The sequence below is a fragment of the Cupressus sempervirens genome, chromosome 11, assembly GCF_028749045.1.
Source record: "Cupressus sempervirens isolate cs-2001-9-10 chromosome 11, ASM2874904v1, whole genome shotgun sequence".
NCBI classification, from domain to species: domain Eukaryota; kingdom Viridiplantae; phylum Streptophyta; class Pinopsida; order Cupressales; family Cupressaceae; genus Cupressus; species Cupressus sempervirens.
This window is the reverse complement of record NC_143128.1, coordinates 511,398,296-511,413,073: the sequence shown is the minus strand read 5'-3', so window position 1 is coordinate 511,413,073 and position 14,778 is coordinate 511,398,296. Positions and strand designations below refer to the sequence as shown.

The following is a 14,778-nucleotide window of genomic DNA, read 5'->3' as shown; positions in this document are numbered from 1 at the left end:
CCAGAGGTAGATAAAGGCTAGAGCTCTTCAAAGCACATTTCTCAAGATCCGAAGAATCCCTTCTCTTCAACCGCAGAGACAATCACTCCAGCTAAAAAGATGTTTAGTATAGAATCTTTTGGGACGGCCTCCAAAGTGATAGGCATTGATTCCTGGTTGGAGGATACTCTAGAAAGAAAGAGGAAAAGGAAAGATGAAAGCGCTCCCACCAAAGACACTGTATCCCTTGCAGTTCGTTTTGGATCTACATTAACCAAGGTAAAGAAGCAGAAAATGTTGTCTACACTTGGGCAAGATCCAGAAACAGGGCACTTGACAATGGAGATAGCCAAGCCCAACAAAGGAGGAAGGATCAAAGATATGACTGCTGATGATTTTACTCTGCACTCAATGGACCTTGGAGAGGCTAGGCATGACACCAAGGTTGGCTTGTGGAAGTCAACCAACGAGGTGATTACGGGACAATTAGAAAGTCTGAAGTTGTCAAAGACTAGAATGAAGGCTGAGATAGAAGAATTGAACAAGTTCATCAGACAGTTGGTTACTCCCTTGGCAACTATCTCCAGAGTATCAGTAACCAAAAATCCTACTGCTGCTGAGGTTCAGGCCCTCATCTCTCAACTTCAGGAAGATAGGCGCTTTGGTCAAATTGGTAGGGAATGGATTGGGAAGCTCAAATTAGAAGGAGCTTCTATTATAGAACAAATTAATTATGTTATCCTAAGATTGGAAACAAAGAAGGATAAAATATTATCAAATAGCAATACTTTGGCTGGAGAAAGGACGAAGTGCGATGATTGTGTCTCTCTTTTAAAGATGATCATTCAGATGAAGGCGAAGGAAGCTGTTGAAGCAAAAATTTGCCAAAGGGAGATGAACCTTTGTTTGAGTGGCTTCAGAGCATGCAATTTAAGCCAGAAATGCTCTTGTTAGCAGAAAAGGGACTTAAAGAAATAGAGGATAAAGCGAAGAAGACCCAAGATAGAGGATTTGAACTCTTGAAGGGGTTACATACAAATTCAAAAACTAATGGCCAAGGAAAAGCACTCATCAAGATAAATGTCATTAAGGAGAACTTCTCCAAATTTTTGATAGTCTGTCGGGTGTGTCTTCCAGTAGTCAAAACAGAGTTGCAAAACTCCAAACACTCAGCGGATGCATACACGTGGCCACAAAGGAGCTACCAAATCAATTGAATGTTGTGAAGGAGTTGGCGAGACAACATTCCAAATGGCTCTTGAGATACACCAACATACGCGTGCCTAGGCATGAAGAGCTAATCCCAATCATAGTTGCCACTAAGGCCCATAGAGCGAAAGCAGAAAAAGGGAAGAAGTTGAAGTGATTCACATTTTGCCCCCCTTTTTTGCTTTTTTATGTAATTATTGTAATACGACAAACTAGTGTCTTGCCATTTGTCATTTTTGAGAAGATGAACTGATTGAACTTCTATTGTAACGGTCATCTCAAAATCATATATGTATGAAATTGAAAGATTAATAAAGGGTTGGCAAATTTTTGGTGTGAAATACTTGATGTTACAGAGACAATTGAATGGTATTTTGGTATCAATTATTTTTTGTTCCATTTCTGTTAGTTATAGTTTTATGCTTTCTCTTTTGCCTGGATTGAAGCAAGGAAAGAACAAAGTTTCACTCCCCTATTTCAAAACAGCAAATGGATGTGATAAGCAGTGTCACTGCATGTTCAAAGAGAGATCCCTTAAGCATTTTTCCTTTTAAACTAGTTGTAGTTCAGATTCAAATTAACTAAGTTCAGTATTATTAATCATACTATTAAGCTTTATGAGTTCATAAGATGTGTGGGTTCATAAACTTAATCAATTCTTCAAAAATCCTTTTAGCCTGAGTTAAATTCTGTTTAGGACTAGCTTGGTTTATCTCTTCTGTTCTCGGGTCAAGAACATAACCCCATTTTAGTTTTAGAAACAAAACATAATTCATTGTAAATCTACCATAGGGAGCTGTACCTATTAATTCAGAGAAAAGCCAGTCTACTCATAAGTGGCTTTTTAGCTGTTTGTAATCAGACATTGTTCCTAATTTAGGCATTCAAGAGTCATAATCAAAGAAAAACAAATATGTTTACCAACACAAGGTCCAATGGGATCAATATGCAGAAGATAATGCTACCTGGGAAGATTATCACGAAATCTTTCAAAAAACCCTCATCTTTTCTCAAGGGCTAGAGCTTGAACCTTTGCTTTCTATAAATAATCTAAATAGATATTGTTTAAGTTTTGTTGTGATATTCATCGAGGACGATGAAAATTTTAAGTGGGAGGGTATGTTACATCCCAAATTTTGACCTACTTTTAAATTTACTCATAGCCGTTAGATTGAATGGATTCTTCTTTCATAATCATGTGAAGTAGGTAGTTATTTATATCCGTTGTATTAATTGTTTAATGAAGATGGTCATTATTCATTATTTGTCATGTGATGTTTAGCAATTGCTTGATTTTGGAATATGGTTAATAATTAAATTCTTTTAAATGTTAATATGAAAATTATTATGGAACTTGTTATTATCATGGAAGTATTGCACAGGTGATTGCAAGAGAAGATGAAGGGGGGAAGCATTGCTAAACGGGATCAATGAAATGGGATACTAGCTTAGTCCAATCATCAGGTTGATTGGTATAACCTTAAATTGCCTTGGTAAGGACCTAGCAACTTGTAACTCCAAGATACAATTGAAGGACCTGCATGAGCTATTAAGTAAAGATTTTAATTAAAATATATCGTACCTCAAAGGATTTTGATTGATCTTTCCACCACATAATTATTATAAATACCTATGTACGTAAACATAGATATAAGAATAAAGTGACACCATAATATTATTAATTCTTTTATAATAGTATGATGTCACCTCATAATCATATCTACGTGCATGTAGATAGATATAAACCATAATTATTTTCGATTTATAACCTTTGAATCTTTTTCCATCTTTATTTCATTCTTTTTGATAGAAAACTGAATGACAATTGGCATATTTAATACGCGACAAGAGCCAAGACTCTTCTTCTTATGTTGCGGCTTCTTGGAAGCCAAAGAGTCTTTTAACCTTTAATATATCATGAGGTCGAGAGAGACGGAGGACATACAAATCACATTTCTAACTTCCCTTCTCATTCTCGACTTCTTGTCTCATTTCCGACTTCCATCTACCACCCAATACCTCTGCAAATACCATTCGAGATCTCTGCATCTATAGCATTGCCAATCTTTTTCTGCATTGTATTAATCTTCTTTGTTGAAGATGTGATATATTTTACACTGGATTTTGCGCCTGAAGATCATTCGTGGAAGAGTTGAATCAAAGCATCTAGCTAGACTCCTACCTTTCCAGATTATATCAAATTATGTGGTCAATCATGTTCCAAGCATTGCTATATATTTCTTTATCAATTGTTTCTGAACTCTTATTACCATAGCAGTAAGACTATAGTTATATTCATCTTAAGTATCATTGGTTAGAACCTCTTTGAGAAAGAGTTATTTATGATGTTATGAAATCATGATTTAAATATTGCCACTGGAAATCAAAATCAAATGATATTTCTGCAAGTCTTAAAGAACATGTTCTTTCAAATCACAGATTGTGATAAGCTGGAAACATATATTATTCATGAATCAGTTGAGAATCAACGGACAGAGCCGATTGCTCTGAGATTCCGAGCACCTAGGACTCATCGACTATATAGCCTTGGAAAAGGTGAAGAGGTGAGATGGAATCTGCATTCACATGAAAATAAAATTAGATATGATACAATAAATCTAAATAATTTTATTTAATAGCTCATCCTCATCCATATTGTTGTTCCCCTGTTGTCAAGTCGAGCGGTGGTGATCGGGTCATTGAACCCATCAGAAAACCTTGGCCAAGGTCGTTTAAAAGCATGTTTGTCATCTATGATCACTTGATGTCAATGGAGCCAGTTATTCATACATGTCCATCCATAACTATGCGGACATTCTAAACACCGGAATGCTCAGGTGGCTGGACTAAAAGTATCCCAAGCTCGATCCCAGGGTAGGGAGGGCCTTTCAAATTCAATAGATTGTGTGGGGATAAGTATGGTCCAAGGTTGGGAGGTTAAGCCTAAGTCAATGCTTCTCCTCTTACCAAAAGCAAGGCTTCCACAACCAACTAAAGACTCACCGGATATTACTTGTGTGTTCTTTTTTGCATGTTAAGCATTTACTTTACTTGTATGTAGGGAAAGATAGTTAATCATTGTTCCAATTATTACAGTTGATCATTGATACAGTTATTTCAGTTAATCGTTATTATAGTTATTTATGTTGATCATTGTTACAATTATTTTCAATTAATCGTTACTCCAGTTATTACAATTGATCATTGATACAGTTATTTCAATTAATCATTATTCTAGTTATTACAATTGATCATTGATATAGTTATTTCAGTTAATCGTTATTATATTATTTCAGTAGATTACTGTTACAGTTATTTTAGTTAATCGTTATTATAGTTATTATAGTTGATCATTGATACAGTTATTTCAGTTAATCGTTATTTTAATTATTTCAATTAACTGTTGGTAGTTAAAAGCAGTTGATGTCCCATGAAAAGTAATTCAGTTATTTGTTCAATAATTTGTTGGGGAAAACTCTTTATCGATCATCTTATTTTGTTATGAAAAACTGTTTGTTACATTCGAGCAAGGTCCCTATCGATCCACGGATTCAGACAGACCCATAGGGTCAAACACAAACCCTACCCAAATCTGCCACAAACACGGGAGGACCCTATACAGAACCAAGGGAATCCTGCACGAAATCAACGAACCCCCGAGGACTTGTGGACCAAAACATAAAAAGGTAGGGCCAAGCTTTCTTAAAATTGTCTTATTTTTTGGCCTCAAACCTTGAAACAACCCCCTTACATGGAGGCTCCAAACACATTTCATTTCACATTAGCTCTCTCCATCTTGCTAATGGAACCGGTTTGGATTCGAATGATAATGATGATCTATAACTTGCAGATGCTGAAGAGCCCACTAATCTGGATTTTTCTTGATAATCCATTTGATGATTTATGAACACTTTCATGATTCATGAACATTGAATCATGTTTCAAACTTTAATGAATTGATTTTGTTTAAAACCATGAACATAGACCAATGATCAAGTATTTAAATTTCTTATGTTTATTTTTGACATTTGGCATTGTTCAATCAAGCATCATAGATTGATACTATGAATGATTTAGTGTTACAATAATGTATATTTCTCTTCTTCTTTTTTGTATATGTAATGCATATTTATATATACACACACAAACACATAAGAATAATAATGGGAAAAAAAAATCACGAATCCACGAACGGGATTCTTGTCCCAAAATCCAAATTTAGCATCGTCCAATCAAGCATCATAGATTGATACTATGAAATGATTTAGTTTTACAATTATGTATATTTCTCTCTTTTTTTGTATATTTAATGCATATTTATATATACACATGCGAACACATACGAATAATAATGGAAAAAAATCACAAATCCATGAATAGGATTCTTCTCCCCAAGTCCAAATTGGCAACTTAGACTACCATTAGTTATTGTTGTGCTATTAACTCCAGTTGTTTCATTCATAATTAAATGCAAAATTATCAGTTCACATTTTGTCTGTAAGACCTTTTTGTAATCAATCAATTTTGTATCAGGGCAGATAACCCAAGCAGCAGTAAGCAAACTAGCAATGGGCACTTGTCAAAATTACCTTAACGAGTGCTTATATTCATGAAAATTAGCTTCTTCGTGGTTTTTCCCATCTTCGGTTTCCAAGTTAATTATGGCGTCATGGTGTTCTATTCATGTATTTTCTTGTTCTTATCTGTTCAAATATCTGAATGGTTTAAGATTGGTCCAAATGAATTAAATTGATGAAAAAATATTTTGGGATAACTGATACACCGCCCATTACTTGGCTTGCTCAATAATCCTTGCTCGTAGAAGCAACATTAAATCCATCCTAGTATATCCTTACAAGTATTTACATTTTTGATAGAAAACATAAAGTTATAAACTCTATCATTGTGCACTCACTATGCAATCCAAAATGGTGGGGCAGAGCAAAAACCTCGAGCATCTAGTTATTTAGTTGAGTTGACATGTCCTCTTGATGTCATGTCTTCTAGATCGATCTTCAGTGCAGATTATACAATTGCAACTTCTGATTGAATATTCAAAACAGTAACAATATAATCATAGGTACACCGCCCTAGGGGACAAGAGGACAGTGGAATGGGGGGACAAGTTTATGGGACAGGGGGACAAAGGGGCCTTAATTTGGGGACAGTGAGGGGGGATGGGAGGGGCTGTATATACTATACATATGGTACGTAAAATGCTAGTTATGAAAAGATGAATTGCAATATAAGATATAAAGATGTAATAAGAGTAAATATGTGAACAATGGATTGAATTGGAACATCAAACATTGAACATAAGCAGTCGAATCAGCAAATAGTCAACATCAAGACGTCCCCCCATCCTCCACAGAGGTGGCAGAATTCGGTGGCACTTCTAGGGATGGGGGAATGAAGTCCTCGGTACATTCCCGTCTCTGGGACATGGTGCATAAAGGGAGGGGACGCATCCCCATGTTACTATGAGTATAATATTGTTGGAGAAAGAACAATATTCAACAAATTTTATATATATATATATATATATATATATATATATCCATCGTGGATGACTCCACAATACACAAAGGAGTATCATCATTTCAGATAAAACAGAGTAAAAAGCTGCCAGTCATCTTGATTTGATATTTCATTAATAAAATGGCATTCATAATAATGTGTGTGTGTGTGTATATTCATAATATTGCTTTAGTCTTTATTATATTAATTTCTCAAATAACGATATATAATTATATCTCATATATAATATATATATATCCATAATATGTTTGACTTTTACAATTTATTCGACTGTAACTATAATAACACTAACACTCCCTCTTAGTTAGGGAGAATAAACACAAGATTAAATATCATCTTAAAGTAATATCGAGAATGGCATGTCTAAGAATTTCTTTGATCAGAAGATACCCATAATTTAGATATCATCTCACAATATCAGGAGTAATGGCCTCAGACTATCAAGTCGCATGATATTAACCAAGTACTCTGAGGGCCTGTTTGGCTGCCGAAAAAGGAATAGGGAAATAGGAATAGCTTTTCTGGAATAGGAAATGGGGGTATGTATTCCTATTCTCTATTTGGTTCAGCCAGAATTTGATGGGGAATTCACGGACCCAAAAATTTATGTTTTCTAAAATAAATAAAACTAGAATAGGAATACGTATTCCAATTCCACCTATTTGGGTGGAATTGCAAAACCTCATTTTTTGGCCAAAATTGGAATACATATTCCTATTTTATTTCGTATTCCAATTCTGATTTGGTGCATCCAAATGAAGAATTCAAAATTTTAAGAATTTACATATGCCTATTCCACTTGTATTCCCATAGCCAAATGGGCCCTGAGTAATGGCCTTCGAATACGAAGTCACATGATATTCATCAAGTACTCAAAGAATAGATCATCTCATGATATTAGGAGTAAAGGCCACAGAACATCAAGCCACGTTATATTCACCAAGTGCTTTGAGTAATGGCCTCAGAATATCAAGCCACATAATATTCACCAAACACTCAAAATGTCTATAAGGTATGTGCACACGTATCCTCAATGATAGTTACCATAGGAACATTATATTCATGATTTGCTTAAGGATGTTGATCCACCATGACATCATAATTGTGTCTTCATTGATTTACAAGATATAATCTATTATGATCTGCTTAGACATCATAAGATGTCCATCGTAATAGAAGATTAAGTAATTGTAAGATCATCACCTTTTAATAACTTTGGCAGATACAAGTGATAATCGTCTAGAAGTCGTCAATCCTATACTACGTACACAAGACCCAAAAAGCCATGAAATAACACTCGTGATTAAAGGTGGTTTCATTAGTACAATAATCAAATATGTTGAGACTCTTCTGAGTAATAACAACCATTTCAAGTCTACCTCGGAAGTATTCCACCTTCGTTTTCGCAAGAGGTTTGGTGAAGATGTTTGCTATTTGGTTATTTGTATTGACATACTTCAGCTCAACTACATTCTTCTCAACAATGTCCCTAATGTAGTAATATGGTATCTCATTGTGTTTAGACTTGTTATTAAGAGTAGTTGCATTGGTTCACACATGAATTGATTAAGTGCACTTATTGCATAACAAATATCTTGAGTCTCCCTCTGAATCTCAAGAGAGGGATTTTTTTGAGGATCTTCATGATTCATTTTCATCTTTGGATCTTTTAATATAATATCTTCTTCCGTAATGTAACTCTATTTGTTAAAGATTGTAAAGAACACTAAACTCCCTCTCAATCCAGTATTTCAGAGTAGTTATTTACAAGAATAATAAAATATCGAAATCCTCCCATGGAGGGAGTAGACATGGGTCCACAAACAAATCAGAATGGACAACTTCTAGTACAAAAATGTTTTTATGTATTCAACCCTAACGCACACCCTTTGCATGTCTCTTTATGTTCAGTTTTGAGGTTAGAAAGTCTTGTTACCATCTTCTCGAAAGAGGGTAAGTTAGATTTCACTTGCATTAGTTGACTCGGCAATTAATGCTGAAGAGGGAAAAGTACATATCTTGTAGAGGCATCCATGCCTTATTCCAATGGTTCGAGAATTCTTGATAATTGAGTTATTTGGCCATGCGGCCATACTAGTACTTTTTCTTTCATGAAGGTGATTATGTATCCCTTGTCTTCAAATGCTGAAATAGAAACTAAATTTCTTTTGATCCTGGGTATATGCATTACTCCTGTAAGTTTGAGTGAGATGCCTGATTTGAGATTGATAGTGCAAGTCCCAATTCCCTTTTCTGGATAATTTGTATCCTCTCCAATAGTCACTTCGTCATCATAATCATCTATAGAATCTAGATGTTCTCTGAAGCCCGTTATATGCTGAGAAGCTCCACTGTCATTGATCCAAGTGTCTGGTTTGTTTGATACTTGACTGTATAGAGCGGAGTAGAATACAAGTTTCTCTAAATCTACGTTTGTCTTACTGACTTCAGCGAAGGAGGCTTATGTTTGAGTCTATCATGACACTTTGCTGCAACATGACCATAGTTGCCGCATCTATAACATTGTATTTTAGAAAAGTCTCTTTATTTCTTGAATGGTTGTTTGCCATTTGAGTCCTTGCCCTTTCTCCTTTTCAAATTAGTGGTAAGAATCTGAATGTCTTCAATTGTGGATTCCATCAGATTCATCTAGATATTAGACTACTCTTCTTGAATGCAGTCAGCTTTTTATTGATCAAATTTGGGGAGCTTGAAACGAGCACTTATTCCTTGTCTATAATATTCCCATGAGATGGGGAGTCCATTTAAGGCTATCATAGTTAACTCTTTACTATCATGGATATGACCAATTGTTGACATAAAGTATGAGGTATGGTGTCTCCTTTATTCATTTTAATATTAGAGAGTTGATTTTTAAGAGTAAGAATCCTGCTAGTGTTGTTGAGTCCACAATGGAGTCACGTCCATCGTGGATGTGACTCCATGATACTCAAATGAGTAGTGTCATTTCAGACAGTCGATAAAACAGAATATAACGCAGTCGGCCATCTTGATTTGATATTTGTTTAATATAAATTATTGTAGATATATATATATATATAATATCTCTGTTTCTTTATTATATTAATTTCTCAAATAATGATATATAATTATATCTCATATATAATATAGAATATAAATAATACGTTTAAATTTTATAATTTATCCAACTGTAACTATATTAACATTAACACATGTATTGCTATATTAAGCATAACATACCAGTCTCGCCCTCTGCAAGCTTCTCCAATTTGGCTCCAACAAGACGTCTTTGATCAACCCCACCTGCCTTCAACTCATACATCACCTGTTCATATGTCAAAAATGGTCACATGAAATGAGTGTACAAAGAACTCAATAAATATCATGACAGTGAATATTGACAACTTCAAAAGAACGGATTGCCATTCCTTACACTCTGTTATAATGAAGCTATCTTGGAAACACTAAATGAAATTTGGATTCTTTAACCATTATACAGCAACTAGACAACTAGTTTTGTATTAGCATCCATTTTACTCAATGAAATCTGAAAGAGTTCATTCACACCATTATACTGACCTCCATTCTAGAGAATCCTAATTGTGACTGGCTCATACTAATTTGAATATTATAAAGTGCCCAAAAACCAGCTTTGATAGGAATATTGATATCTCATTATTTAGTTTGCATTCAAGTTGAATTGATATGTGATGAAGACCTTACAACAGAATCATTTGTCAATTGATTTTAGAAATCACAGAATACCCTGCTCAAGGTTTCTTTTAGCCTAATTAAAAGAATTTATGGCTATATTTTGCAACTCAAACACATCTTAAAAGCTCTAACAAAATCATAAGGTCAACCATTCTGCCTAAGAAACTAGTATATGAGTAATTATGTCATGACAGTATAGGTAATTATTATTTTTACAGGCACTGACCTACATTATAATTCAAAATAAATGGTTTCTTCTAATATCCTTACTTCAACTTTAAAAAATAAGTTTTTCTGCAAAGATAGAGTAGTTTCAAAGATAAGTTGCAGATACCATTTAGCCAAACTTATCTATGTTTGAGATTGCACCTGCGATAAAAAACTTTTTCTCTGATCGATAATATCGTTATGGTCACCTTCAGCTGAAAAGGACATGTATGTTTAAATTGTAATATTAATTATTAAGACGTGTCATTCAGCATGCATTGAGGCATGGAAATACGAAGAGTTGTTCTTGAAAATAACAAGTAATTTTTTGGAAAACTCAAGAGACCTTCGGTTGTAATGCGAAGAGTCTCTCTATGTGTTATATATATCGCATCAAGCGAAAAGCATTGTACTCTTGAATTTTTATTATCAATAAAGTGATCTATTTTGTGTGCCTGGGTTTTTCCCTTTATTCTAGAAGAGTTTTCCCAGGGTATTTCAGTCTCTTGTATCTTTTTTTGGGCTATTCATTATTGTTGTTTATCATTGATTTTTGGGCTTATTCCAACATGGTATCAAAGCCATGTTTTGATAACAATATTAAAGTTATATCTCCAATGTTGTGTGTAAGGATGAGTTTATATTGGGTTCTGTGTCGGGTCAGATGCCTTGCAGTCATTTGTAGCTCCTCGCTAGTATCTTTCCTTGGTTTGTTCATCACTTGTTTGTCGTGTGATGATCTGCATCGTCTTAAAGTTTTCTTGATCATCATTGGATTTATTCTTGCAGAGAACTTTTATGTCCCAGTTGTTTCTATTCTGGTTGTTTCCTTTCACCATGTTTGTGAAGCTTTAATTCAATTATGGCTTGACATCGTACGTATGTTTATGAGCATGCTGTTGGTCTTTGTCATTTGTTTATGTTGATTCTGTAAGGATGCCTCATGTCACTATTATTTGTATCTTGGATCAGAAACAACAAGACTATATGCGTTAGTTTCTAATGTTAATTGGCATCGCACATTACTGAGTGTAATATCGTTTTTCCTAAAAGAGGATCAATCTGCCCTCAATACTTAACCGTTTTTGAGTCATCATTCTGTTTGGTTAATATTCCGATTCTTGATTCGGACAGAGGCTCGTCTATCAGTTTGCATGATAGAAACGTTATCAATCTTCAGAACTCCGCATGATATAGTGTAGTGCAGCTTTTGGGACATACATTCCGCTCAAATCGTTGATTCATTGTTTGTTATCTTTTCACGCTTGATCTGCAATAATTAGGCATCATAGTCTCTCTTCATTTTCACTCGTCCCTTATTGCAGGGGTTTCGGCAAAGTTTGAAAGTCTTTATGATCTCATGTTTTTTCTTTCTTTGGTCATCAAATCTGTCTCTGCTTCCATTCAACTCACTGAAAACTAAGCGCACGCTCCGAACTGTGTTGGTAATTGTGGGAAGAACTGTTATTGTCGAGGATTGAGCTGGAAGCAGAGTATTTTAGCCAGCAGATGTTATCGTCTTCTTTGTTTGACATTACTATTTGCATTCAAAATACTCATGTTGATGATGCCTCCCCCAGCTTATGTAATTTCAAGGTTTCCTTTCTCCATCTTTTAGAGAAAGATGGAGATGGTTGTATTGTGGAAATCAATGAAACAGGGGGAGATAAAGTTTTCTCCACAGCTCAAATTTTGTCAAGATCAAAAGCATTTCTGGCATGCAAAAAACCTCAGTGAATTCTAAATGATTTTGGTGATTGCCAGATGGGAAAATGCCATTGTTATGAACAGATACATTTTAGTTTTTTCCCTCCATTTACTCTTGTCATTTATAATAGGTTGCAGGGTACATTTTGTTTGATAGTATTGACATAATTTGTTGCACTTCTTTTCATTGTGAGTTGTATATCTGTCTGAAATATTTCATCTTAACCTTCTTTTTTCTGTTATGGTCAGAGTGCACAGGCGGCGGATTAATGGGCTGTTCACATGCTTCTTTTATTCTGAAACGGACATTTTGTTCACTACATAATAGAGAATAACAGGATTGAAGGATGCTCTGTTGAGAGGACACTCAAGATTTGGCTTTAACGCATAAGATTGGAAAGGCGTGCACTTGCAGCTCAATGACCCAAGAGGTGTTTGTGTAGTTGTTCATACCGGATGAGTGTTTCAGAAGAAAGAACGTGGGCAACGGTCATAGCAATGAAGGGAGAAGTGTCATGCTCTTTTGGGGCACCCCAAGAACAGTCAAGGCACTGTGACTAGCTTCCTACACATCACCATACTGCAAAGTCACTGGAGATGAGATAGAACCTAGGCTGGCATTCGGTTCGGAACAACTGTGGATTGGCAGTGAATACCTCTGAGTTGGAATTGCACGTATCTAGGTGAGACAGGCAAGATGTCTGCAAGTGATTCTATTACAGCAATCTACATTACTGATTTGCCCAAGGAGATAAAGAAAAAGGTTGCATGAGGATGTTGCTTACTAAATTGAATTGATATTTGTGTTCAAAGGGAGCTTGTGATTCAAAAGGAGATGTTCAATCTCAGAGGGAGGTAACATCAACTATCCAATTGTGGTTGTTCTTGTTGAGAGGGAGTGTTTATAGAATCCCCATCATCTTAATACATATTGATAATATTTTGGTATTATTGATTTTGGTAGGTTTTTTAGAATCTTGATGGAAATGAGTCTTGGTTGTGATTGCATTTATTGCCAATTATGAGTTCTTAATCATAATAGTTATAAGGTCAACTTGATAACTCTTATCACTTATGAGAGATTCATAGTGAACATCATGGAGAGAGAGCCCATGATGTCATCACACTGAGAGATTATGTGATGGGAGTTGGCAGTCATGTTGAGAGAGTCCATGATGTCATCACATTGAGATATTATGTAATGGGAGTTGGATGTCATGTTAACAGAGTCCATGATTGTATCACGTTGACAGTCTGTGATAAAATGTTGGATGTAAGCCTTACTAACTTGTCATGTTGAGAGATTCCATGCCAACATCACGTTGAGTGAGTCCACAATGAAAGGTGATTATGATTTTTGTAGGTTTGTCATGTTGAGAGATTCCATGACAATATCACATTGAGTGAGTCCATGATAAAAGTCAAATGTGATTCTTGCAGGTTTTCCATGTTGAGTGATTCCATGAATCTTATAGGATCTATGTGATTAGATTTTATCACTGACATTTTTAGTTGCAGCCTTGTATGAATGTTCAGCTAAAACGAGATAAAAGGAGATTGAAAAGAAGTCCCGAATGATGAAAAGCTCAAAGATGGATCCATTACATACAAAGAAGATGATGAAGAGGCCCACAGCAAGGAAGAGGATGTTGATATCATGGAAGAACTTCATTATGCTTACAAAGAAAATGGAAAGCTTAAAAAAAAGAATGCAAAACAAAGATAACAAATTCAAAAATTGTGCGAAGCCCAAAAAGAATCATGCAAGGTAATTCAAAATTTGAAAGAACGATTGGAAGAAGTCAAATAATTTCAGGATGAGATGATGAGGAAGTTGAATACTAAAGAAGTGGATTATGAAAAATTAAAGTAAGAAGTCACCACGTTGAAGAGTGATTAGAGAAAACCACTGTCAAATTGAATACTAGTCTCAAGCTTCAAAAGAGTTCCAAAATTTTGACTAATATCATTGATAGGCAAAGACCATCTTCAAGCAAGACAAGGGTGGGTTGTGGTGAGAAAAACAAACAAGATCATACACTCAAAGGCTTTGTTAAGGAAGGAAGTCGTACAAAAGATTCATCCATGAAATTTAAAGGAGCTAAACTTATAAAAGAATTATACAAAGAAAGGACATAAACCTATCTTTTATGGATATTGTTACGCATGTAACTCTTTTGGTCACAAAGAGAAAGAATGTAGAACATGAAACAAAAGCTTTCATGGCTGGAAAAGTTGAAATCGGTATGAGCACTTAGCGCAGTATTGCAGATATGGGCTTATGGAATCACATGAAGAATACAAGAGAAATTATGCAAAGATCAAATAAAAAGAACCTATGTTTGTATGGAGAAAGAAATTTGACAAAGACAAATAACAGAATGAATCCTTATGGACCTTGAGACAAAATAATCATAAGGGAACAACTACAAAAGTTTGGAG

At 35.0% G+C, this 14,778-nt stretch overlaps 1 protein-coding gene across 1 annotated transcript in view; it reads right to left on the bottom strand.

Moving 5' to 3' along the window:
- The window catches only part of LOC149530601 (Transducin/WD40 repeat-like superfamily protein), a 190,479-nt gene that overhangs the window by 141,275 nt on the left and 34,426 nt on the right, over nt 1-14,778 (bottom strand). Inside the window, exon 2 of the mRNA XM_089809563.1 lies at nt 9,949-10,033. Coding sequence (XP_089665689.1) covers nt 9,949-10,033 — 85 coding nt within the window. The remainder of the gene's footprint in view (nt 1-9,948; nt 10,034-14,778) is intronic.